The 27,268-nt window shown below is 40.1% G+C and overlaps 2 protein-coding genes across 4 annotated transcripts; one reads left to right on the plus strand and one right to left on the minus strand.

The window, feature by feature from the left end:
• Window positions 1-244: 244 nt before the first annotated feature.
• On the plus strand, window positions 245-3,288 carry LOC6560739 (calcium and integrin-binding family member 2). The gene is made up of 5 exons (XM_001987556.2): window positions 245-298; window positions 735-769; window positions 1,061-1,203; window positions 1,320-1,442; window positions 2,979-3,288. Exons 1-5 carry the CDS (start codon window positions 248-250, stop codon window positions 3,194-3,196), a joined length of 570 nt encoding a protein of 189 aa, XP_001987592.1. The 5' UTR covers window positions 245-247; the 3' UTR covers window positions 3,197-3,288.
• A 1,812-nt stretch (window positions 3,289-5,100) lies between these two features.
• On the minus strand, window positions 5,101-26,437 carry LOC6560670 (homeobox protein orthopedia). 3 transcript variants are annotated; one of them, XM_001987557.3, is made up of 8 exons: window positions 26,213-26,437; window positions 25,365-25,649; window positions 18,938-19,233; window positions 18,076-18,231; window positions 7,085-7,289; window positions 6,824-6,949; window positions 5,987-6,156; window positions 5,101-5,927 (listed from the first exon to the last, which is right to left on the minus strand). In XM_001987557.3, the coding sequence occupies exons 2-8, from the start codon at window positions 25,393-25,395 to the stop codon at window positions 5,532-5,534; spliced, it is 1,380 nt and encodes a 459-aa protein (XP_001987593.2). In that variant the 5' UTR covers window positions 25,396-25,649; window positions 26,213-26,437; the 3' UTR covers window positions 5,101-5,531. The 3 variants fall into 3 exon arrangements, with proteins under 3 accessions (XP_001987593.2, XP_032590479.1, XP_032590478.1); XM_032734588.2 differs by lacking the exon at window positions 6,824-6,949 and having other exon boundaries at window positions 18,076-18,210; XM_032734587.2 differs by lacking the exon at window positions 6,824-6,949.
• Window positions 26,438-27,268: the final 831 nt, after the last annotated feature.

Consider the following 27,268-nt stretch of genomic DNA (forward strand, 5'->3'; position numbering starts at 1 on the left):
AGGCGCCGCAGGATGTGTCTGTCGCGCTGAACTGTGGCTGCGCCCGAGTTGTTCTATGCTAAATTATGCTAACGGTTTGAGCATTTGTCCGCTAGCTCGCCGCTCGCTATGTGTCGCCAGTCGCCAGTCGGCAGTCACCAGTCGCGCAGTGTTTGCACAAGGCAGCAGTTGGTTGTTGGGCCATCGGTTTGCGTTTGCGTTTGCGTTTGGCCTGTTCCTGCATAAACAAACACAGTTCGGATAAGCGATGGGCAACAAAGTTGTAACATTCACCGAACATCAACTGGATGACTATCAGGTGCGTGCACTTTCTCCACGAACCTTAAGCTGCAAGAGCCACGCTCAGGTCAACTTGCAAATTTAATTTAACTTCAAATTTACAAAATCCCATTTCAAGAAGTTTTCATTTTGTATATAATTAATTATAATTAATTTTGCAATTAGCTTACTACTAATTACTTTTGCTTGCTTCAAGCAAGATATTTGTCTCTGAGTTCATAGGATAAAGATTAAGCAAGTCAATCAAGCCTTAAGTTAAGTTAAGTTTAAAACTGGTATTAAATACAAAAAAGTGCTAGTAATGATTCTTTTCTGATTGATTCAGAGTTGATGTCTTTATTACTGTAACAATAAATGCAGATCTTGAATGTTGTAGACTGATTGCAATTTATTAAAGCATATTCAGTGTTGATTAAATGTTTCATACGTTTAAACTATCTCGTCTATCTTTAAAGGATTGCACGTTTTTCACACGCAAGGAAATTCTACGGTTTGTATATGACAGCGAGGGCGTATGAGTAATTTCTGTTTGTTATTTCGTTTGCTGTGTTAATATAATAAGCGAAACTATTTTCCTTTCATATGACTAAACACGGGGCTATTCGGCGCCATTGTTTGCCGCATCCTTTTGTTGAGCACTCAGCAAAAACGCACACACACTCACAACAACCACACTCACAACACACCAACACACACGCACACACACACACACACTGGCAAACACAAAGCCTTTCATCAAGTGCTCCCTTTTGCTCCCCCTTATTTTCCGCTTTTGGCGCAGGGTGCACAAACGATTTCGGGAGCTGCGTCCGGATTTGGTGCCACGCCAAATGACCGAGGGTCAGGCATCAAGTGTCAAGGTTCCACGCGAGTGCATTGAGAAGATGCCCGAGTTGCGTGAGAATCCCTTTCGGCGACGTATCTGTAAGTACAACAACAAATGCCAAAACAACAATGCCGCATTCATAAGCAAAACGATTTTGTTTTTTTGGTTAACGCCTTGCTCACCCGACTGCCACGCCCACTGTGCCACTGATCAGGCGAGGCATTCTCACGCGATGGCCTGGGCAATTTATCCTTTGAGGACTTCTTGGATGCCCTATCCGTGTTTAGCGAGCAGGCACCCAGAGACATTAAAGTTTTCTATGCTTTCAAGATTTATGGTAAGTTCTATACACATCTTGTTCTTATACTCTTTCAAAGGATATTTGGACTTTGCCATGAAATGTGCAACACATTACAACAGACCTCTTCAATAATATTATAGATTACTAGGTGAGGTGATTGGGAAACGGAGTCAATATATCCATCGCCGCCAGTTCGTCCTTTAATTTCTATACGAATACTTAGTTCCTTAAATTTAAAGAAATTCAATTGTCATTTTTATCATAATCGATGAAAATGTTGGGTAATTTTTAAATATCTTACACAAAATTTAAGCAAGTCGACTTCAGTCTGCATGCATATATAATCCTTCGGCTTGCCAAAGAAATCCGTTCCCTCTTTTCATTTTTGCCGTTCGTATTGTTGTTGTGGTGCACGGTTTTGGCCAACATTTGCTGGTTTTGTTTATGTGTTTGCCACGGCTGGAGATGTTGTTGCTGTTATTGCCTGGTCTCCTTTTGTGTCTATGGCATTTAGATGGAACGCAATGCCATTGCCGCGAGTTGCTAGAGTCGTGGCTCAGTAATTTGTGGCCCAGGTCCAACGTTGCCTATTGCCTTGTTGCATTGTTGTTGCCTGGTAGCATAGTTCAAGGATAGTCATAAATTTTAATAAGCATTTTAATTGAAATTTAAATGAGAATCAGAATCAGAAAAATACCGCGCTCTCTGGCAGCCAGTTGCAAATTGATTTTACAACTTTGTGGATTTACGAGTGCGAAGCGCACAAATGAACTCGCCGGCAATTAAGTCTACAATATTATGCCCAATGTAAATATATTAGTTTTTAACATTGTATTGAATTGGGAATTGCATAAATAAAGTGCCAGCAGAGCGGGTAAATTGAATTGAATAAAAGCCAATAAATAATCGCACACAAAACAAAATTGTGTGAATCTTATCGTTCGCATTTCAGATTAGATTATTGAAGTTTGACTCATTCATTATTTAACTGAGCAAACCAAACACTTATGGATTCAATATAACAGGAAACTTTAATTCAAAATCAATCTAGGAGAGGAATCTAGAATCTTCCATTTGAATTTATTTTCATGTGTAAGAAATACTGATTTCATATTACTATTCAATACGGCTTCAACAATTTGCCAAGGTGTCGCTTTTATTTTATTGCTCGCCCACATATATTTGTATGAATGTTTTGGAACTCAACTCCAAACGTTGCAATGCAAATATTTAGAAAAGCGAACGAAGAAAGAACGTTGGGGCACTTTGTCTCAATGTGCATTATTAGATTGACACAAATTGAAGCATGCAACGCTGACAAGGAGCACATGTGATTATGCACACAAGGCACTCACACATTTATAAGAATATGTCTCGTAACTTCGTTTTGCACACATCACTTGACTCTTATGCATGAGAATGTCAGCTTAGATAAAATGACACACACACAACTACGAGTACATATCTGCATATTCACTTCTAGGATAAGCGAATGTATACATGTGTGTGTAGTACGTGTAGTAGATGTGTAGCGACAAGGAGAACTTATGCATGTCTGGCATGACTTTGCAGATTTCGATCAGGACGGCTTCATTGGGCACGCTGACCTGATGTCCTGCCTGACGACAATGACCAAAAACGAGCTGAGTCCGGAGGAGCACCAACAGATTGCTGACAAGGTAATCGAGGAAGCCGACGTCGACGGCGATGGCAAACTATCAATTCTGGAGTTCGAGCATGTCATACTGCGTGCCCCCGACTTTCTATCCACTTTTCACATTCGCATATAGATCCATCCACATACATCTTTTTATCTCTCTACATATGTATATAAATTTGTGTTGTTTTATTATTGAATTTCCGTTACACTCGGCTGCTGTTGCGACTGTTGCTGCGACTGCTGCTGTTGCTGCCACATCGCATCAAAATGCCATCAGTGTGATTAACTCTGGCCAATTGTCGTGACAATGTGCATGTCAAATGTCACAGCTGCAGCCGTTATAATATTTATAAGGCCCGTGCGAGCATACACAAAGTTTCAACAGAAAACAACAACAGAAAAGTGCTTGAGTGGATGGGATAAGCTGAACATTTGGAATATTAAAGCAAATTGAATAAGATGAATTATTAATAATATGTCTTTTGTCTACTATGCAGTATTATGCAGAATATTCAGAAATAAATATTATTGCAAATATTAATCCGTTATTTTAATATGAGAAATAATAAAATTAAGTTGAGTTGGCCAAGTTGTTGCAGATGTTGCACTCACACTAAATTCTCTGTTTGACTTTCATCTACAGGGTATTGCAGATGCAATCACAGCAGCCGTAGTCATTCAGTGGACACGCTTGTTTTTGTTGTTGCCGTCTCCGTTGTTGACCCCAATCATAGCAGGCAGTCAATGCCAATGCAATGGATATTTGACCCAAAGCCCGGCCAAAAACGTGTGCGTGCATGTGCATCCACACGTGTGTGTGTGTGTGTGTGCTGTCAAACTTTTATCAATTTGCCAATTTGAGCTTAAAGTTGTTTGTGGCAAATTCGTTTTGTCGTTTTTATTAGCCAACCAAAAAGCTGCTCACATGCAATTATTGTAATTGCGCTTGTAGCAACTGCCACCTGCCACCTGCCACCTCTCCTTACCTTACCCCTGTCGGCGTGTAAAGCGTTGCACCTAATTGACTTGGCATTAAATGCATTTGCAGCATATTAATGAAATGTTCTACCTAATTACATGTACTCGAACTTGATATAATTAAAAGTTAAGCTACATCGCAAATCGCATTACATTTACACTGAAATCAGTTTTTTTTATTTAGCATAGTTTTTCAATTTACTGTTATTTAAATCACGTTCAATTCATATTTAATTTAGTTTACTATTTAATAATACGCATAATTACATACATGTTGATTTTTGTTTCTTTTTTCTTAAATATTTTTTTTTGAGTTTTTGTTTTCGATTTAATTTTCTGTTAAATTTAGGCTTAAACATTAGAAGAAAGTCTATTACAAGTATTTCATAATTGTATTCATGCATCTATTATGTGTGTTTATGTGTGGGCTCGACGATACTGGATTATGCACGAGTCCATCTGATGTCATCTGATCAGCAATTAGCTGACATTTAATTATACATTGTTTTCAATTTCATTTCAATATTCTTCTTTTTCGATTTCTGCTTGTGGGTATTGCATATTTGCTATCCATGTGGTTTATTGCGTTAAACAGTATATGTAGGAATGTAAGCAAGTACTCTTATGTATCTATGTATGTATATGTAATGTATATGTATATGTATATGTATATGTAAGTAAGTTTAGCAAAAGAACTAAACAGAGAAGGGCTATACACAAAAACAACAACACTTATGTTTACATCTACAATTCTTACGCTTACATCTCGATATATTTAAGTATGTGTATATATAATATTTATATAATATATGTTTGTTAGCTGCTCTAATCCGCTTAAAAGTCAAGTCATAATTATTGTGTGCCTTCCTTTCAGTTAGATCTTCTATAGCCATCTGTGAGCGCTTTCCATCTGTTTTTGTTTTTTTTTTTTTATACAATTTTCCTCTGACGTTTCTGTTCACTTCGTATACGTTATGTTTATTTTGTATTCTTCTTCATGAATATTAATGCTTTTGTTTCGTTACTGCTAAATAATTAATTCGTTTAGTTCAGGCCTTGTGACTGGACTTTTGTTAAATTTAAATGATTTACGCTTATTTTCAATACTCGTACATTTATGGGGCTGTGTATATATTTATATGCCGTTAAATCTGCTAGTTAATGCCACTAAAAATAGTTCACGTTTTCCTCTCGTATACATGGTTTACATTCATTATAGTCTTTTTAGTTTTAAATATGCTACGATGCTATCGTTTCATGGACAAGTTGCAAATAATAAGACAACACAAAAAACTGAACTGGACTGATGTCAAACTCATAAATTGTTTAATTCTTTAAATGTAAAATTAAAATTTGGTTAGCTTAATCTAAAGCTCGGTTGGCCCGAGCGGGTGGCTGTCAAACTGTGTTCAGTTTATTCAATACTCGTGAGTGCCGCTATTGGAAAAACCGTAATCCGAAAAGCTTTCAAAGCTTTTCAACAAATTTCAGTAGACCGAATTGTGATGCTCGTAGTTATTGTGGGCGGCGGCGGCGTGATGCAAATACGATGGAATTGCTGTCGCATTTAGTTCGGAAGCTCGCCGCCGCAGCGCTGCAATGCTATGTCCTCGCCATACGTCCTCATCGGTAGCGCCATCTGGCGACTGCATCGCCTGATGACAGTGCGGCAGCAAATTGTTGCTATCTTGCTGTTGCTGTTGCTGCTGTTGTTGATGTTGCTGCTGCTGTTGCTGTTGTTGTTGCTGCTGTTGCTGTGTTGGTGTCGCTGACTGTTGCTGGTGTGTTAGCGACTGCTGCTGCTGTTGCTGTTGGTGTGCCTGTTGCTGCTGCGGTTGGTGTGTCTGCTGCTGTTGTTGCTGCTGTTGTTGTTGGTGGTGTGGCTGTCAATGTTAAATGGTAATGTAGACGCCTGGTTTGTGTCTAGGCTTTCAAAACTCACCATCGGCTCGCCGTTGAGCTCGTTCTGGGGGACATTCGGCTGCGCGGAGAGCGGCGGCGGCGTCACCGATGAGCAGCTGTTCATGTTGGGCGGTGTGGAGGCGCTCGGGGAGCCGCCCGGTCCGCAGCCTACCCCCCCGCCCACGCTGTGCTGATACATCATCGAGTCGCCTGCGTACAGAAAAACACAATTAATAATACGGAACTGTAGATACACCGAATACATATATTTTGTTTACTCAAAAAGAAAAAATAAATATAAAACGAAGAAACTGTAACAATGAAAACTTTGAAAAAAAAACCTGTCTCCAAAATATCAATTAGCACAGCTATACGAATACGAAATCAAACAAAAGTCGACGAAGACGTGTCGTACAACGAAATGCGAACAAATGTCTTTGGGTATTCCTGAAAATTAAGCGACTGCCTGTTAATTGGGCGAGCAAATACACAAAAATCCGCAGCTCGGAGCTCTATAAATTATTTGTTACTCTGTATGTTTCTACTTTTATTTATTTATTTTCGGTAGCTCAACAAAAAAAAAAAAGTGTGTATGAGTTCAAAGAAATGAAAACGCTGTCGTCGATGTCGTGTATGGGCAATTGTCAGAAGAACTGGATTGTATCGAAAGCTAAATAAATAAAGAAGCAATCGAGGAAAAAACACAAAAAACATACAACACCAACAACAAAAATGGTAGCCAAAAAGTGTCAACGCTTTTTCAGCCTCTTGTCATGCAAATGGAAAGTTTTGGAACATGTGATCTTAATCAAGTGGTTTGGGAATTCAGGGGGAGGGTGGTAGATTGTAGTGAAGGGTAGCGTGACGCAACACCTACCCAAAGCATTGAGGCCATAGTGCTGATAGGTGCCGGCACCCAGGGCGGAGCCCATGTTAATGCCCGAATTGAGGCCGCTATTCAGCGTGGACGAAAGCGGTGACGATTGATTCAGCTGGCCAAAGCCTTTGAGACAGAACCAACAGATACAAATATAGATAGACAGGATGCATAGTTAGAGATTTAGTTAGTTAGTTTTTTCTTTTGATTTGTAGTTAGCTATCAATCAAAGAGCGCCACACCACTCGGCCGTGCACTCACCTGCCGTCATCGGATTGACACCAACGCTCCAGCGATCACCGCCAAACATTCCCGTGCCGCACAGCCCATCTCCCATTGCAATGTTCGTGATGTTTGCCCCAAACGGTGGCAGACCATGCGACGGCAACAGAGCGCCTGGTGTGCGGAATACATTTGTGGTCTTCTTGCGCTTCTTCCACTTGGCGCGACGGTTCTGAAACCAGACCTGCAACAAAGAACCAAAATTACAGCTTAGTATAAATAACTCTTCAAAATTCATTTGATGTAAAGCAGTGTCTAAAAAGGAAATATATTTATGGCATTATTCACAAATATTTATTTAAAAAATCCACTGTTCTTTCAGTTAAGTCATTCTTAACTTAGTCTTAAAATTTCAATCTAATTTTAACTAATTATTTAACTTTTGAGCAAGAACTGTTTTTTCTTTCTAATTAACTCTTGTCTAAAGAACGTGTTTTGTTTCTACTTCAACTTCAACTTTTTATTCTAGAAAATGATTAACATTGAACGGAGCATGTCAGCTTCTTGCTTCTCACATTATTAATAAAATCTTGAAATGCTACGAAAATTCCTGAAACAATATTGCAATTTTGATTTTAATATTCAAATGTTCAAATGATTCAATTTAACTGAAGCGTTTTCCCAGAATTTATTGTCAATAATATCTTGGGAGGGCAGAAGAGCCTCAACTCAACCTTCGTTCATTCTGATGGAATTCAAGCGAAGCCAATTAATGCTGATATAAGCAAAAACCTTAAGAACGCGACTAAATTGGCTACACATCTGTATACATATTTATGTATTTATGCATTTGTGTGTGTGCGTGTGTGTGTGTGTGTGTGTATGTACATGTGTTGTGTGCTTGTTAAGCGACTTCTCGTACATGGTCTTAATCGAGATCAATTACCGTCGTGACAGTCAAAACATGTCTCGACACACACACACACACACACGCACATCCATAGACACACTTGTCCACTTGCAGGCATAAATTCCATATGTAAATTCTTTATCTATAGTCGTAGTCACAGACAAGGCAGGAATTTGGCAACAGCAGCAGTTGTTGCCAACTGCCCCAACGCATCTTTGGTCAGCCATACGCTTTTGTCTTATCGGCAGGTTGTGACTTGGCCCAAATCAAATGGGAAACGGGCAGGAGCGGTCTAGGCCCATGTCGGATGTGTAGGATGTTTGAAATTGGCATTTCCATATGCATAAGAACCAGGCGGGACGACAACGACAACGACGACGGTAACGGCGACGATGTGTGTAGACATGCTGAGGCTTTTGACATTTACAAGCAGCATTAGCACACATGCACACATATATATGAACACTCACACACACAGCAACAACGATTAGCTGCTGAGAATGTTGCCTGCTTCTTGGAGCCAACTGCACATTTTTATTATTATTCAACCAAAGCAATTTGAATACTTTCTCAAACTGAGAAAACAAAAAAAAAGGAAAAAAAAGAGATGGCAACGGCAAATGAATGACTTGTGACATGGAAACGATTTTTCCGGCGTGCATAACTAAAGGCAGCGACACAATTCTCAGCCGCATTCGAATCCGCATCCACGTCACGCGGCGGGTTGACAACTTAACCGATATCGTTGCGCCGTGTCGCGTATTTATAAATGCTGGCATCCGTGCTGCGACCATCTTGAGCTGTCACCACAGTTGCGCTGTCGACTGTCTGAGCCTGAGCCACAACTAATGGCCAAGAAGCACAAACACAAACACAAACAGAAACAGTCAGCCAAAATGCGAAGCAGGCAAAAGAAAAATGGCAACTTTTGTGCAAAGTAACTTTGCTTGTTACGCTGATGGTCCCCAGCGAATTTGTCATATGTCGGCCAGCAGGCAGACAGACAACACACACACACTAACACAGAGAGAAACAATCAGTGGCAGAGACAGCAGCAGCAGTAGCAGCAGCAGCAACAGCAGCAGAGACAGAGAACTATTGCAGGACGAAGCAGGATCGACAGCGTTCACTAAGTATCCGCGCAATGTTACACCAGGGACGCTAATGTGCCACATGCTGGCAAGGCTAAGGGGTAAGGGGTGTTTGTGGACAGTGAGGGTGTTGCCACATTGACGTCGACTGCGACGACGACGACGACGACGATGACGGTGATTGCGTCGGCAGAGCGACCTTGACTTGTTTATGCTTCTTACGTGCTTATGCGTCGCTCTATTCATTTACTTTTAATTTAATAATTTAAGATAATGTCTGACTGTCTGGCTGTCTGGCTACAGCGTCTATATTTCTTTCTCCCTTGCACACGCTGTCTCTCTCTCTCTCTCTCTCACTCTCTCTCTGGTTCTGTTGTTGTTTTGTTTATGACAATTAAATTTTTGGGCGCTTCTTTATTTTGCTTGCCACATTCGCATGTATTTGGCGCCCGCTTTTTATGTTTTGCTTTCCTTCATTTATTTATAAAGCTACTGCTGCTGTTGCTGCTTCTGCTTCTGTTTCTACTTCTTCTTCTTCTTGGAAGAAAAAGGCAAAGTCATTGCCGAGCAGAAGGCGCCAGGGCAGAGCATTAAATTGGCGTAACGTGCATGACGTGCAAGGCACGCAAATAGGCGTTAAAATGTCGGTTAAACAAAACATTTATTTTTTATGCACACCACCCAAAAATGATACACACATATATGTTTAGGGTGTGTGTGGGGTGCTTGTTGTTATATTTATAAATCTCTCTCACTCTCTCTTCCATTCTCTCTCTCTCTCTCTCTCTCTCTGTCTCTGTTTGTTGTTTTTGACGCTCCTTGTGCCCGTGTTAAATTGTGTTTTGACTGTAATTTTTTAAGCTTCACCCTCATGCATAAATTATCAGCCGCTGAGTGGCTGAGGGGCACGGCTTCCAATAAATACAAGATTTGATTTATTGGACTTTGATGTAAGCACAAATTTAGCCATAAACCAGCTAAATAGAAAGTCTATAAAAGTTGATTTGAAAAGCGTGTGTGGGAATATAAAACATTTTTTTAAAGTAAGGCTGCAAATTAACGAAGTTAGAAGTCAAATAATTTCAATAATTGTATTCAATAGCAAAGTTATTTACATTGCTCTTAAAAATTGTATTGCAAATTGGAAGTGCATAGAATTTAATATGCAAAAAAGTATGGAAAATGCATAAAATCTTCAAAATTGATGACTTCTTTTCTAAATAAAGGAATAAATGTAGTCAGAAATAGAGAAGTCAGAAACGAGTAAATGCATAATTCAAATGATTTCATTCAATATCAAAGAAATAAATTTGCTTTTGGAGAATGATTTCCTTAATAGCAAATAAAATGAATTCATAAATATGCTTTGCTTGTAGACCAACTACAACGAATACAGGCAAATTTAATAGTATTTTGCTTGTCAGAGATTCATGAACTTTGAAAATGAATTGCATTCCAAGAACAAATCGTACTTATCATCTAGATACCTGCAGAAACTTCAATTTATGACACACTCCACCATTGCGCCACTTCTCAGGCCAGGGCGCAAATGGAGCAGAACGTAATCAAAGCAGAGAGCAACAGCAAAAACCAGTTTCCCAATTTCAGCCATATGCTGCGAACAAAAGCATTTTCATGTTTGGACTTTTAATTTTCACTTGCGACTGACACCAAAGCAAAAAAAAAAAAAGACACCACCAGCACAAAAGGGCAGGCAGGCAGACAGGCAGACAGCCAGTGAACAACAACAATAAGAACAACAACAATTCAAAAGGTGTGAGAACAATAACAACAAAAACATCAACAAGAAGCAGGAGTCAAAAAACCAAAAGGCTGGCGGAATGGCTCAGGAAACTGTTGCAAATAATAAATGAGTCAAGTTCATGAAAAAGCAATTTCTTGCGGCAGGCCACAAATATTAGCAACAGCAAACAACCAGCCGAAGCAGCAGCCACAATGAGCTCATCCGGCGCACCCAGGCACCCAGGCACCCAGTGCGATTTCAGGGGGTTGGTTGCAAGGCAGAAGTCAGAAATTAAGTAGCAGCCAAATGACATGCAGCCACAGGCGGGGAATTGTAGCTGAAACTGAGCTAAATGGGATAACAAGTGATTTGCTTTGATTTTATGACTGCTGACTGCTGCTGGCGGGGTGTAAGCACTGCTTGCTAAGGGTACGGGTTGGCGGGGGTTGGTTGGGATTTGTGGTGTCAAAGACCCAACGGCATTTTTATTATGAACGTGAACCTGTTAGTGCCTATGACTGCGAACCATTTATAATGGTCTGTCATATGGCAAATCCCCTGCTGGCCTGTGAAATTGTTGACTCTCAGCGTGCTGATGGTATCTCAACGGATCGTTATGCAACATTAATTGCACATTATGGCCAATAAACAGCTGTCGTATAGCAGCATAGCTGGACTTTTCAAATAGTTATTGCCACTCGCAGAACAGTCACCATTCGGTTCGAACAGATTTGCATATGCATATTTGCAGAGAATCAAGTGCTATCTGTTGTCTCTCTCCCTACATAGAACTGTACTCTGGCCAAAAAACGAGAAGGGGGAGGCCCACTTGAAAAGTCAATTTCAAAAATATCAATCACAATTGATGCAGACCATGCACTAAAAGCCAGAAAATCACTATGCATTAAACAAAGAGACAGAATATTGCAATCAAAATTCGATTAGCTGCAATGCAAATATTATTTATTATGCCTGAAACTGGACAGATTGCCATGAAGGACAGCTAACAGATAACTGCTGCTCCACTCTACACTCCTCCCCCTTCCCCCACACTTTTTTCTCTCTCTCTCTCTCTCTCTCTCTCTCTGTCTCTCTGTGCTATCTGTGCTCTCTCTTTTTATTAATAAACATTGGATTGGCAAGTGTAAAGTGAGCGAAAGAAGGAGCGAAAAGTCATCCAGAGCATTTGGCTTGTTTTTATTGACAATTTTAGCTGGTTATGCCTGCAGTTATGACTGTTGTGGCTGCCACTGCTGCTGCCACCGCTTCTGAAGCGACTGCCGTTCTTTGCAACATAATCAAAAATCAATTGGCCAGGTTATTGCATTTTCTTTGAAGCGAACTCATAACCTGGCAACCAAATGAAATAGCCACTCCAAAAATCGGGCTCTGTGAATGTTGGCCACTGTTTGCGAATTGTGATTGTATTGTCCATTGTATGTTTCGTGTGCTTTGATGTCGTGACTCTTGTCTTCATCTTCAGCTCAAGTAAAAAATATTTTTATTATTATTGGCTGCCACTGACTGTCTTGAGTGGTTTATGGAAATCGCTTTTCGGCCAATATCTTTTCATTCGTGCGCATATAAAAACTGCGTATAAATTCATAAAGCGGCGCACACAAACACAAATGTCTCGACTTGTTGTCTACTTTTGTTGTTGTTGTTGTTGCCGCACACAAATGGAGTCGATTTATTTTATGTTATCCTTTAAATCCTGGTTTACGAGCGCGCCCAGCGACACTTGCTGCGACTTGCCTGCTTGCCTGCCTGCCTGCCTGCCACAAAAATCCAACTCCCCAAAATCCAACGCCTCCCTCTTAACCTCGCACTCCAGCGATTTATTTCATTTGCCACCCAACGAACAGATCCAACCCGCTGCTGCTGCTGCTGCTGCTGTTACTATGCCCGTCTCACTCACACTTGTGCGAGCACAACGCCCCCTCAGAAATGGGAAATGTGTCTCTAGCTGTCAGACATTGAGGCTGGGATTTGTTGTTTGTTGTTGTTGTTGTTGTTTTTGTTTCTGCTTTTGCTTTTGTTGGACAGTATCAACCCCCCGTCGTTTTGGGGGTTGCGAAAGTTGTTTTGCAAACTATTGGTCCATCGGCTGCTTAGGCTTAGGTCTTTACTGATTTATGAAATAGTTGTGGTGGCATTAGCTGCATTACTTTTGGCGGACAGGAATTGTGCCTGGGTGTCGTCCCGGGCAAAATGCAGCCGTGGCACATTGCACATTTTTGGCGCATGCAAGGGGAAAGATGGGGCATCGGAACGGAATGCAACCCCCGAAAATGTTGGTGCACTGGTGGAGCATGCGCAGCTCATTGCAAACAGTTAGCGAAATTTTTTCTTTTATTGTATTTTGCTATGTTTTTTTTTCATTTTCACCAAAAGGACGAAACCGAAACGTTTTTCTGTAAGTATCAAGAATGTGAACCTTTTCATTTATCAATAGCCCCCGCCGAAACCTCCTGCCCCGACTAGGAGCTTATCCCAATGGACACTGAGCCAGCAGATCCAGCCAGACCCAGTCAGTCCCATTGGACACTTTGGCACGCCATTTTCACACAAACATTTCAATGAAAAGTATCAACGAAATTGCTTTTCAAATTGCTTCATATGCCATAAACAGAATGCGTGCCAGATTTTCTTTATGCTCTTTATGTGCATTTTATGCGAACGTTTCGCCTGCGTCTCTCTTTCTCTCAATCTCTATAGCTGTGTGTGCTTTTACCTCCCTCTCTATCTCTTTCTCTCTCTCTCCCTGTCTCTCTCTCTTTCGTTCTCTTTTGGCTTTAAAATTTTAGCAGCAACTAATTCAACGCAGGATTTGCGCACAAGGACCTTGCAGCTCCTTCTCCGAATCACCAGTCTCCAGTTTACCTTTTACTGGCGCATATTTTCGTTTTGGTATTTCAATTAAAGTTTAATTAAAACACGATGCCATGGTTTTCAGAAACAGCAGCTGGAAATGTATTTGGAGCTGGAGTCGCGACTAAAACTGGAGTTGAAACATTATTTCTTTTTCGCAGCTCTCATATTGTGCCCACTTTTAAAATGTTATTTGATTAAGTTTCTCGTTTTTGCCAACAACAAAAAAGAAAAAAAAAACAAATACTTCTTTCACACACGAACTGAACGAACCTCATAAATCCTGTCAGCTCCCTGCATCCCACACAGCAATCGAGCGCCCAGTGGGCTATTATTAGAGGTGGCATTAAGCGGCTCAGCAAATAAATTAGTTGTCTGCACTCGGGGCAATAATTTATCACTGCCCGCTGTTTGGGTTTGCATTGGTCGACTTTGTGTGTCTCTGTCTTTGGCCAATCGATAGAGGTTTCTGGCCAAGTTTCTGCTTGAGATCTGATTGTAGAAATGTGCTCTTTAAACACTTTCTGAGTAGTTGTTTGGCATTTACTAACAACCTTAGAAGCAAACGCCATAAATACCTTGAAGAGAAATTGCTTTACTACCAAAAAATAAACAACTTGTATATAGTATGCAGAAATGTATACATTATGAGCTAGACAAGTAATCAAATTATTATAAACAATTAAAATATTCAAGTTAGAAAGGGATGTCTTAGGAATATTCAAGTTAGAAAGAGATGCCTTAGGAATTTGAGGTCAATAACAAATGTCAAATTGCCGGTGAGTAACTAAATTGTATTTAAATTGCTTTTAATTTTATAAATTAGATGTCATATCCTGTTGCAAGTGTTAATTTATGAATGACTCAGCAGTCAGTAAATACAAACTTGCAAAAAGATTCGCAGTTCAAAATGCAGTTTAAAATTGGTTGAGAACGAGTCTTTTATACTGAAAGATGAAGCCCACATAATCCGTCGTCCTACAAATTAATAAAGAAGGTTGTCCTTGCTCCAAGTAATAATTTAAAAATGCACTTCATCCAATCAGTCCCTGTTGCAAATTTGGGCTGAAAGTCTCTTCAAGTTACTTCAGGATTGGCAGGATCCCTTAGATGCAATGTAAAAACATTTCAAACTAAACAACCAAATTACAAATTTAAACAATTTTAAGTAGCTAAAAAAGTTTACCAAACTCTTACTTGGCCACTCGACAATCCTACCTGATGACGAATATGTTTAGGTATGTATTTTGGGTATCTTCATACATCTATTTATCCTTTGCTTACTTAGCCAAATTCCATAGTCTTTCCCTCAACCCCTGGTAGTTGCTATCACTCCATTCAGTTGCCAGGCAAATTAATCATGTGAGGAATTCATTTGGTTCTCAGTTAGTGCTCAGCTTTGTGGCACGTGCTACTGACCCACGTCGTCTGCCTACATGCCCCTTTCGTCAAGTTGCACCCGTTGCAACAATTTAATAAACAAACCAATAAATGCTAAACATTCCAAACTAAAGCCATAAAAATGACTCTGACAACAGCCACAATGTAAAATCATGATAAGTCAATTTTGTGTTAAAATTACCAACCCCCTCTCGATCTCTGCTGCGCTGGAGGCGCAGGCTCACGTGTCCTTGCCAAATGCAGTACTGCAGGAGAGAAGTGTGCGAGGATAGCATATTGTCCAGCGACGGGTGGTGCTAAGACGCTTACCGTTAATGCACCACGCAAATTGTCAATTTCAAGCTGTGAGCGCACAAATTAACAATTGCACATCCCGCTGGCAGAGCACCCCCAGCTACTCTCTTCCTGCTCTCTTTCTGATTATGCGATTACGTTTGTTAATTCTCTGCTGTGATTTTGGGGTCAGTTCTGTGGAGCTATTTGTAGTTTATTAAATTATATTTATATCTACACTATTAGGTTGGAGCTGCATAATTAAGCAGCTCATATATGTGAACGTAACCCCGACACTGTCCAATATCTTGTAGTTTGTATTTTGTCTACAATATCCTTATCTCTGCACGTAGCGAGCTTCATACGTGAGCTTCATAACATATGCAGCTAACACACACACACACACGCACACTCTTATTCTGGGCTTGACTTGATTTTCGTGTTAATACGTAGACGCTTGTGGAGGTCTCCACTTTCGTTTTTTTTGGGGATAGCTGTCTTTATGCCGTCATTAGCTGCAAATCCTTGTAGATTGATTTAGGGCCAGACGTGTGTGTGCATATCAAATGTGCGTCAATTTTCAGCAGCTACTTCTACATTTTGAGTTTTCAAATAGAATGCACACATATATAAATATGTAATATGTGTGTCAGCAGGGAGTGGGAGAGGGAGTGGAGCTGACAGTGGGGCAGGCTGGCAAAACAGCATGCAAACTTAATTTATATGCTAATTTTATTAACAGCCACCACAGCAGCAACAGTAGCAGCAATAGCAGCAGCAGCAGCAGCAGCAGAAGCAGCAGCAGCAACATCAGCAGCAGCGGGAATAACAGGCAGCAACAACAATAAGTCCTTGCTAATCCAAAGGGCTGACATTCCATAAGCCGCAAAAGCCAACGACAACGAAAAATCAAACATTATAACGTGTTAATAGCAGAAGCGGTAGCAACAACAACTACACCAACCCAAAAAAATGTATACATATATATATATAAAGCCAACTGTGCTGCCTCACGCATTATCCGCACCCCAACCCTGGACAGGAATAGCCGTCAGCCGACTGCTGACTGCCGGATGAGCAGGATACATTAACAGCCAGACACTGATACGCAATTATTAAAACAATTTATCAAAGTAGCACATCCGTTAGGCTGGCGAGAAAGGCAAAAAAAAAAAAAAAGAAATAGAAGGAGGAAGACAACAACAGTGGGTAAGGAGCCAAAGAGCAGTGACTATCGACCAACTACTATATAATTGTTTAGTCCGGGGTCAGGAGTCACTTGTTGTAGAACCCGTTGAATAGGCCAATAAAGCGCCAATGGTGGGCCAACTTTTGGCATTCATTGAAACCGCAAAACAATTCTCGCACTGAATAGTTTTGTACGCACACACACAAACAGTGAGCAAAAGAGAGACACACAGATAGAGAGAGAGAGAAAAGAGAGAGAGAGAGAGAAAGGGAGGGGAGATGCCAAGTTGATGTGGCACTGCAGGAAGCGGAAGCTTAAACACAAATTTAATGAAGCAGTAAATTCGATTGTCGCATAAACAAAACACGCCCGCATGCAAAGGACTACAAGGCGCACGCCACAGGCAGCGAACATCCAGGATAATGGCAGTGCCAACAACAACAACAACGGCTCGGCAACTGTGCCAGCCACAAAAGGATAATGCTCACTGTTGCTGCCCATATATATATATATATATATATATGTATCTGATTTTGTGTGTGTTTCGGTTTTGCAAACTTTTTGTGCTGGCTGCGGCAGTCATAAGTCGCCAAAGAGAGCGGACAGGTCGGGGATTGGGTTGGGGTGGAGGCAGTGCAGGGACTCTGAGCGCCGCCTAAATGTGACTTTATGTGCTTTAATAAAGTATAATTTTGGGCGCTTAAATGGCGTTGGGCGCCGCAAGCCGCGAGTGCAGCCAAAACGCTCATAAAGTTAAGCTAAAATTGTGAGTTAAAGCTCGACGGAAAAAGCAATTCGAAACCATCGAAAAAAGAAGGAAATTCAGAAATGTAAAAGTATTCGAAATGATGAAAATAGCGACAAGTATGAGAAGAGCATACTTGCAAATTTAGATATCAGGTATTTTTTAGGAATAGCGAAAATAGATTCACTTATTCTTATGTAACTTTAAAAATATACGAAAAATATATATGCAAATTGTGCACAATTTCGATTTAAACAAAAAGTACAACTCTACGACATAGTTTGATTGCAAAAGCTATTAAGATTGTGTCATGTATTTACTTGCTAATTGTTGGCTAAATAAATATGATATGATCTAATTATAAGTGCAATTTAAGCTTAAATTGTATGTGATAAGTGTGATATGTATTTATAAATTGAGGTTCAATTTTTGAATAGTTTTTTTTTGAAATATCTGTAATATTAAAAGATTTTATTTAGGCAACATAAGTGGGGAACTTGCTGTAGTTGAAGCTAGGATTGATTTCTTTAAAGTGCACTACCATTTCACTTGGCCATGTTCCAGTCGTGGTTGCATTTCGTTTGGTCGTGCAACTTGTAGCGGTTTGTGCAACACACGCGACATGTCATGTTCAACTAAACGTTAATTGTCAAATTGACAACTGTCAGTGGCGCTAATTGGGATTCAAATGCGACTCGCAATCAGCGATGCAGCGACCACAGCAAAGCCACAGAAAGTTTAGCGACAATAAAACTGAGTTTGGAGTTAAGAGATGAGCTGGAAAGGAGAGTGGATTGCTGACTCACCTGGACACGTGACTCGGTTAGGCCGATGCGCATAGCAATCTCCTCTCGCATAAAGATGTCCGGATAGTGGGTCTTGGAGAAGCAACGCTCCAGTTCGTTCAGCTGCGCAGGCGTGAAGCGTGTCCGGTGTCTTTTCTGCTTGTTTTTGTCCAGGTGCTGCAAGAGATCGAGAGAGAGAGAAAGAGAAGGTACAAGGCTTGAGTGTGACAGCAACAGCAACAGCAGCAGCAGCAGCAGCTAATTATCAACTACAACATTAACAGCAATAACAACAATGACAACAAGTTGAATAGCTACATTGAAAATTACAAGAACAACCGCTATTGTGTTAATGTCGACTACAATTAAAAAAAAAGAAGTAAAAAACAAAACAAAACTAGTCTAATCGAAGCAACTAAAATATTTTTTGCTATTTTTTGCTTTGCTGTTTACATAAAAATACGTATGGAAATAAAATTACACTTACTTTTTGTATTATTCATTGCACATAATATTTTTTATACACAATTCAACACACACAGAATTTACACATTCACATTTGGAGCAAATTTATCATTTTATTTGTATTGTTTTTTTTTTTGCAAATAAGTTTGTGGTTCGAATTGGTTTGGATTATTTTGTATTTTTTTATTATTATTATTATTATTTTTTTTGTTTTGTATATGCATAGCAGAGTTTTTTGAGGAAAAATAAACATCGAAAAGAACATGGATTATTAAAAATTCAGCTATTACTTGCTGCTGAAAGAGATAGAGAGATAAAGAGAGAGATCGCTAGAAGAAGCATCTTTCTCTCTCTACCTCGCTCTGCCTCTCTCTCTCTCTCTCTCTCTCTTTCTGGAAATCTCAGAGCGCATGCTCACCTGATCCTGTTGCTGCATGCTGTTGTTGTTGTTGTTGTTATTGTTGCTCCCGTTGTTATTATTGTTGTTGTTGCTGTGATTGCTACCACCGTTTAGCACATTGCTATTGTCGCACAGTCCTCCAGTGACATGCAGCCGGGCAACGCCACCAACGCTGGCACCACCACCACCACCCGGTCCAGCACCACCGCCCCCAAGATCCGCAATGTTTGGGGCGCCGGTCAGTTGGCCAAAACTATTGACGCCCGCGTGCAGTGCTGTGATTGCCGCCTTGGGTAGATCACAATCCTTGGGGCCTACTCCAGATTGGAGCCACATCAATAACACACAGAGAGAGAAAGAGAGAGAGAGAGAGAGATGGGGAAAGGTAGAGGGAAACAGAAAGAGAAAGCAAGGAAAGTGGAGAGATTAGTTGCTGTTTAAATTATTGTGGCAATAATTATATATATTTATCGTAAAATATTTATGTAAAATATATTTTATTTTAAAAGGGTAGAGATTGTTTTTTAATATTTCAATTTTATCGTGACATTATAAATGATGTAGAGCTGGACCAGAAGTTTAACCTTTGATACTTTACACAAATTTTCATCGTTTTGGAACCACATTTAAATATTCAGTATTATCAATATCGTAATATTTTTAATTGAATATGTAGTAATTATTAATTATAATTTCAATTGTTGTTAACCGAAAATCGAAAGAAATATTCGGATGCAAGTAAATAATGAAGAGCATTTCACTGTGTAAAGAAACTCACAACTAGCACCCACTGTAAGAAAGCCGTCGGAATTGTTATTGCTTAGTGCAAATGTGATTTGGATTTATCGGATTGATTATTTTTAATTAAAAGAAGACACTTAATGCGTTGCACGTATAATTTTGGATAAACTACGGATTACGATTGCCGTGTTTTGCCGTCGCGAGTCCGCGTCAAGATTCGACTTCGTGTATTGCCCAGACCGAACTGCGGCGATCGGATAAATTGAATTTTTCAACAACCTGTCACTCAAAAGATGCCAAAAACAGTAACAAACGGCTAAGAGTCAGCGACAGAGGCACCAGCAGCAGCAGCGGCAGCAGTAGCGACAGAAGCGGCAGCATCTCAACTGAGGTGCGATACAGAGAGACGCACACACACAAAGATATAGATACAGATACAGGTACAGATACAGATTTAGATACATAGATACATGTGTGAGATGTGTGAGCTGTGAGCGTAACCCCTTTTATTTCATTTTTACCTTTAGCTCACTTGACTACGTAACGCGGCCTTTTTTTTCGGCCCGTCCAACAACTACAACAACACTACTACAGTAGTCCGACATAAAAAAAAATCACGGAAGAGAAGAAAAAAAAACAACAACTAAAATAAAATAAAACACGAATCATAGGCAAATACAAACAGTGCCCAGTGGGGTGGATATGTGTGCATATGTATGTAGTTTTGTAGTAGAAAGAGTCGCCGGAGTGGTTGAGTTATATTGAGTCGGAGACTTCAACTTCAACGTACGTCTGGAATTTTTAACATGTATGTGCGAGGCGCTGCCTGTGAGAGACAGCAACAGCAATGCAACAGCAACAGCAACAGCAACAGTAACAGCAACAACAAAGCGACTACCACTGAGAACCGCTCAACTCTTTTGGCATTGATTTTGTTCATGTGTGTGTGTGTGTTGTGTGTTGTGTGTCAGTAAGTATATCTTTTTGATATTTCAACTCTGCTACAAGTCAAACATTTACTCATCGCCAGTTGATGCGAACTCTCGTCTCAATACATAACCTTTTGGGCCCGACTCTTGACTCAAGCTTCGATGAACTGAAGCTGAGTCGCTGATGTTGTCATGATTTTCCATGTACATATGTACAATTATTAGTATTCCTGCAAGTAAAGAGTGCAGAGTGATGGTGTGGGTGTGGGTGTTGTTAAGTGTGCAATTTCCGTTGAAAGCGAAACAACTGCAAATTGAAATGTTTTTTAAGTCTGTCTGACATTTTTTATTTTATTTTGACGGGAGTGGGGTATATGTATATATATATTTATTCCATTTTGCTTTCAATAGCCGACTTTGATGTGCAAGAAAAGAAAACAAACAGAGACGAACGCAGCATCAATGATTTTTATTGTTTTCAAATGGACTTGTTAAAATTTCGGCAACTTCACAGGGCCAAAAAACATGCCGCACTGCTGCAGCAACAGGTGCCAGCTAGGGAGCTGGAACTTGCACTGGAATTGGAACTTGGTGCTGCTGAGGCAGCTCATAAAAGTTCAACGAGTGCAGCGCCACATAAGACCCATAAATTAAAAAGGCGGAAAGTATTTTGTTATTGTTGTTGTATTTGCTGGCTATGATAGACTAAAGCAGCGACATTCCCTTATTCCAGTTCGATCGTAGCTGTTGCTACTGCTGCTGCTGCTGCTATTGTTGTTGTTGTTGTTGTTGCTGCTGTGGTTGTTGTTGTGCAGTCGCTTTTAAAGCGTTGCCAGCAAAGTGCTAATTTTTACACATACACCCAGTGCGGCTACTGTTCATTAGCGATTTTTGACGCGCCTGACGCGCTCACGACAACGCTTACATGACGCACACACTGATACAATCGTCAATTTGTCAGTCATCTTGTCAGTCATCTTGCAACATTGACGTTTGTCAAATATTGAATGATAAAAAAAGCCAAAGCGCAGCTTGAAAGCCACTTCCGCGCCAGCTTGTTGACTATTTTACAGCATTTACGGTTTGGAGCAGTTGGCACACAACTGTAACATGGCCAAGCAAGAGCTCCCAACTATGCATACATACATATATATATATATATATATATATATAAAGCATATATAGCATCATCATCGCCGTCATCAACTGTGTTGGCTGCTGCTCCAGTGTCGTGATTAGTAAATTTAAGGCGCGGTGTTAGGTGCGATATCTGCAGCTCCCATAGCCAAACACAGCTTACGCTCGAATGCTCGACAACTTGGCTAAGATTGGAGTTTGGTGCCTGCCCAGGGCCGTTTGCCTGCAAGAAGTGCGACTTTTAGCATATTCACATGAGCGGCTGCTTCAGCGGTTCTTGTTGTTGTTATTGTTGCTATTATTATTGTTGTCTATATATCTTTTTGTATATATGCACACTGTCTTGCCAAATAGCGCCACTTCTCGAAATCGCACTAGGTTGCAGTCTAGCTTTGGTCCAGCTTTGATTTCAGCAAATAGTTTACAGTTATGGCACTCAAATATGAAAAAACAAACGCAGCACCTGGAATTGTAACTGCAACCGACCAGCAAACTGTAAATCGATGTGAGATCTAGTCGTTTGTCGTGGATGCCACACAAATAGTTAAAGTACAAACAAACCGTCTCCAACAACTAATACTGTTGAAATTGTAAAGGTATTTGGAGCTGAAACTATTATTAATCAAGGAAGTCCAAGGCAAAGAACTGGATGGAGAGAACTTTGAAAGAAATAATATTTATTCCTTTACATAGAAATTATAATTGAATGCAGAAACCGAATAACATCTTTTTAGCGTAATAGTTATATATAAGCTAGTTACAAAAACGTGGTATAATTCTCAGGTTTCGAAATGACTGCATTGGCGTTTGCAAGCCGTAAGTCTGTAGTGAACTCTACCAAAGATCAAAACTTTCATTATATTTGCCTTTACAATTATAAGCTATGGATAAGCTAAAAACTGTACATTTTTCAGAAATAATTTCGCTGCTTCCGCTGCTCTTTTAACTTCAATGGTTTGGGTCCGCTGATCTCCATTAAAGCAATATTGGATGCTCACTGCTTAAAGTCATATGATAATTACATGATAATCACGTTTCAGTGTCCCATATCTGTGATGTATTATTGTCCGCTCATAATGATGACTAATTGGAGTTGGAATCAATCATAGATGACTCTAATTGGAAATGTCATCGTTGTGACATTAGTAGAATGCTGTGTAATGTCCGCAATTGTAACTAGCTACAATAAAACATGGCGGCGCCCTGATTACTGATTACCAGCAGAGCACACATGCGAACAAACTCCGTGTGCATGTTGTGCATGTGTGTGTGTGTGTTTGTGTGTGTTTGTGTGTGCGTGTTTGTGTGTGTGCTGGTGTACAACTGACAACGAGCGGCCATTTTGCTTGGTAGAGTTGCACGAAAACCGCACAAAGCGATTAATTAATTAAAATTGCCAAACATGAATTTATCGCGCAAGCAATTTGCACAATTTGCGCAAAATCAGTTTGGCGGCTGCTGCAGCTGCAGCTGTAGCTGCAACTGCAAGTGCAGCTTTATCTGTCCGCAAAATATATGGCAAAATTTGCAGAGGGACAAGCTGTAGGTGCAGGATCAGCTGCAGTAGGACTAGTAGTCGTCAGTTGCACACACTGTACATAATTATTGAAATTTGGAAATTGTGCGGTTGAGCGGACAGCCTCTACCACAGGCTATGGTCTGGGGCATGTGGCAACCGCAGCAACAGTTGCAGAATCCGCAACAACCGCAAAACATTTCGATACAAATGTTTTGGCCAACAAAGGAAGAGGAGGAGGGAAGTGGATGCACATATTTCACTAGCGCGGGCGACCGCAAAAATGCCAGCGCACATTCAAAAGCAGCAGCGTGGGGTGAAAGCTGAACCTGCTGGCAGTCAAATTACAAATGCAATCGTGAAATTAATTTAATTAATCCGGGCACGAAAAATGCCTAGTCGAGTTCTAGCAAATGCTTATTTGCCAGTCGAAATGACTGTCCGCATTAAGTCAACGATTTAAACTTTTTCGCGGGAGACACATTGCAAATGAATGGGCTTTTGAGACCACCTCACCCTTACCGCACCCCACCCGCCCTTCGCACGACCACAATACGCTATTCTTTTGCATGCAAATTGCGCTTAATTGGGCACCAAGTCTCCACTTCCACTCCGTATACCCTTCCCTGCGCTCTGCTTTCTGCTCTCAACCCCATCTCCATACAGTCCAAGTGCTGCTGCCTCTTGCTGGCCTACGCTGCGCATACGTAATATGCAAATGGTACCGTTTGTTGCTTCGCATAGCTGTTGTTTGCTTTTTGTTCAGTTTGTTTTGGGGAGCTTATAAAATTTATTAGGAGCACATGGTGCAGCCAAGGATTTGCCTTGTTCTGCAAAAAGGATTTTCCGACGCATGAAAACTTTTTCAAATAAATAGATGCATCTTTGTGGCTTTAAAAATGAAGGGGTTGCATTTGTTTGGAACTAAGATCAAACTAAATAATGGATAAATGGCTCTGAAACCGAACTGAGTTTATCATTCTGTTTTAAGTTTAAATTAAAATAAATCTGTTTGATATATATATTTCTATACTTAAAGTTTCATATCATAGAAAAATATTTTTTTAAAAGCTTTTAAGAGTTCAGATCATTCATGGATTTGCCACATTTATTTATACTTTTTCAATCTCAAATGCATATGACAATAAAAATATTTGAATGCGCTATAACCGTCAATATTTTGGTAATAATTCTTTTATAGCCAAAGGGCAGTTGCACAAATTGCGCATACGCCGGGTTGGACTGGCAACTTGGCACCATAAAGTGTACGGAAAATGGCAATAAATTAATAAAAGTAATTAATTACAGGCTGAGGCAATAGGGCAGAGCAGAGTAGATCGAATGGCAAAAATATTATTCAATAAAAGCGCGCACATAATTCATTTGATGGCGAATTGCAGTTGTTGCCGCTGTGGTTGCCGTTGCAGTTGCAAAGTTGCAAGTCTGCAGCTATAAATTTGATTGCCGAAATTGAAAGTGCTTGAAAAATGATCAACAATGTGGTTAAAAAATATATTTATGAGTACAATATAAACTGATAATTATGTGCGTGTAATATATGCAAATGTAATACACAATTTGCGGCATATTTAAAAGAGCAATTATGGCAATTAACACACACACACACACACACGAAGGTACTGAGATATTGATGGGCCTGGGGCCCTTGTTTGCACCCACAGCAAAATCCAAAAAAAAAAAAAAATATATATATATATATATATATATATACGAGCTAGTTAAATACAACTTAATTATTGCTAAATGCACGCGACATGGGGCGCCAGCTATTTAGACGCCTCAATTATAGGCCATTTAGCGTCATCGATGGCTCAGACGCTGCCCAGCCAATAAGTCGGAAGTAACTACAGCCATATATGTATTATCCGACCCGATGCCAGAGCGTATGCTCAAGAAATTAGTTTAATTATGGCCAATGGACCAGCGGGCAGATTAAAGCACATATTATTATATATTAGCGTAATTCACTCTCCGATCTTAATTACAATATTATACGCTGTCTGTTCAGCTCCTCCTTCCCCCTACTACCTCCCCCTGCTCAATGAGCAGTGATTGTTTGTTGTGGTGATTGATTTGATTTACATTGTGAATATTCACTTACCCAGCACATTGGCCCCAAGATTGTTCAGCATGCTTGCCGAGAAGTTGCGTATCGATAGCGTCGACAGTTTGTCGGCTTGTCTGCTTGTGTTTGGGCTCGCCAGCCAGAATTGTTAACTGAGGAATCTTAATTAAAATTCAATTGAATTGAATTGCAAAATTGTGTTGTGCAGACTCCAAGAATTCTGCTCGTATACTCGTCTATCACAGTGCGTAAATTCTAGTGCATCAAAGCCGTATGTCAATTACATTTCAATCATGTTTCCTCAACTTGTCCTTAACGGGTCTGTAAATACAAAATAGAGTAGGAGGCTTATCAGTTATAGTCACGAGGTTATAATATAAAATCTGATGCGATTATGAGCTTAATAAAATGGTGTAAGCATGCTTGCAAATAAATTGTATAATCTTAAAAAAAAACCTTTAGAACGTCACATTGGTTAAATTTGGTTTCAAAGTGCCAAATAATGCATTCATTATTATTTTATATTTTCATATGCTCAGGCAAGTTGTTCTATAAACTTAATGGCTGCAAACAAAAGGTAAAGAAATTATGGATATGCAATTGATTGAATGTAGCAGATTTATAAATCGTGCATTTTTTCAATTGTTTATTGATTGCTATCAAAACCAAATCATTCAAACTAGTAATCACATATTGATATATTTGGGTGTCAGATTTAAATATTAATTAATGAATTTAAATTAAAATACAATCTAACTAGTCCATGCACAACTAATCTCAATTTGCTGAAGCAAAAATTTACAAATAAGTCCATTATAAGTTTACCAAAAGAATGATACATTTTCTGGTCAACTCTGAAATGCTCTGATGTTGTTTACACTTACCTTGCGACCCTTTTATCTTGCAAACAGGCGTATCAGCAGTTAACCGCTGGGGTCAGAGTTCAATGCAGACAGCAAGACGCTCAAATTGCCATAGTAAAATTAATTAAATGCCTTGACCATAAAAAAGCTGAAGAAATTAAATCGAAGTCACTTGGCCGGAAGTTGAAAAGTTTTCTTGCCGCTTACGAGACACGCACATGCACATTAACACTCACACACACACACACACACACAAGCACACAGGCAGTCACACACACACACACACACACACACACGCGTACACGTTGAAGGTGAGCACGCAATAAAAAGGAAGTTGTATCGTTTATTGATGAAATGTTTGACCAGTTGACAGCTGGACACTGTCCGGCGGTTGTGCTGCGAGCCTTCGTAGTATAAATGACCGCAATTTGCTAGACTGCGGTATGTTGTTGTTGTTTATGCGAACTTAATTGATTTTGCAGTAGTTTGCATTTGACGTTTTCTAACACACACACACGCACGCACACACAGAAACACACACACACTCACACGTATTTAAACAACAATTTTTGCATTTTGTGTTGTTTGAATTGCGATTTTTGCTTGCGATTCGTTTGTATACTTAATGACATAACATATAACAGTCAAATCAGTTTGGTCTACGGTTGCATTTGGCCCTTTGAAGGCTTTTCCGGTTTGGAGTTTCGATTTTGATTTTCGGTTTTGTACTTGGCGACGGCTCGCCAAAAATATAATACAATATGCAGCGCAGCGGAACGGAACGCGTAACGTTTGCCCAGCGACTCGCTCGCATTTGAGACAAATGCGAAAAAATCAAAACGAATTGACTCGATGATGATAACGTTAACGCCGCTGTCCACGATGGCTGACGCTGCGCACTGCAAACGACAACGACAACGGCAACGGCAACAACGACGATGATTTCAATCGCCACCACCCAACATAAGGGCGGGCGGGCAGCAGCAGGACAACCCCCTCGGCATGCATTGCTTGCCAAACAATCGACATGCGAAAAAAAAAGGCGAAAGCGAGAAGCGAGAAGCGTGAAGCGGGTAA

This window comes from Drosophila grimshawi, unplaced genomic scaffold (assembly GCF_018153295.1).
Source record: "Drosophila grimshawi isolate 15287-2541.00 unplaced genomic scaffold, ASM1815329v1 contig_1369, whole genome shotgun sequence".
Taxonomy (NCBI): Eukaryota; Metazoa; Arthropoda; class Insecta; order Diptera; family Drosophilidae; genus Drosophila; species Drosophila grimshawi.

Coding starts and splice junctions, on each gene's coding strand:
- LOC6560739 (XM_001987556.2), top strand. CDS start 248: ATGGGCAACAAAGTTGTAACATTCACCGAACATCAACTGGATGACTAT. Junction 770..1,060: donor ACACGCAAGGAAATTCTACG/GTTTGTATATGA, acceptor CTTTTGGCGCAG/GGTGCACAAACGATTTCGGG. Junction 1,204..1,319: donor TCCCTTTCGGCGACGTATCT/GTAAGTACAACA, acceptor GCCACTGATCAG/GCGAGGCATTCTCACGCGAT.
- LOC6560670 (XM_001987557.3), bottom strand. CDS start 25,395: ATGCTGAACAATCTTGGGGCCAATGTGCTGG. Junction 7,290..18,075: donor TAACCGAGTCACGTGTCCAG/GTGAGTCAGCAA, acceptor TCTTTGTTGCAG/GTCTGGTTTCAGAACCGTCG. Junction 6,157..6,823: donor CTATGGCCTCAATGCTTTGG/GTAGGTGTTGCG, acceptor TTCTGTACGCAG/GCGACTCGATGATGTATCAG.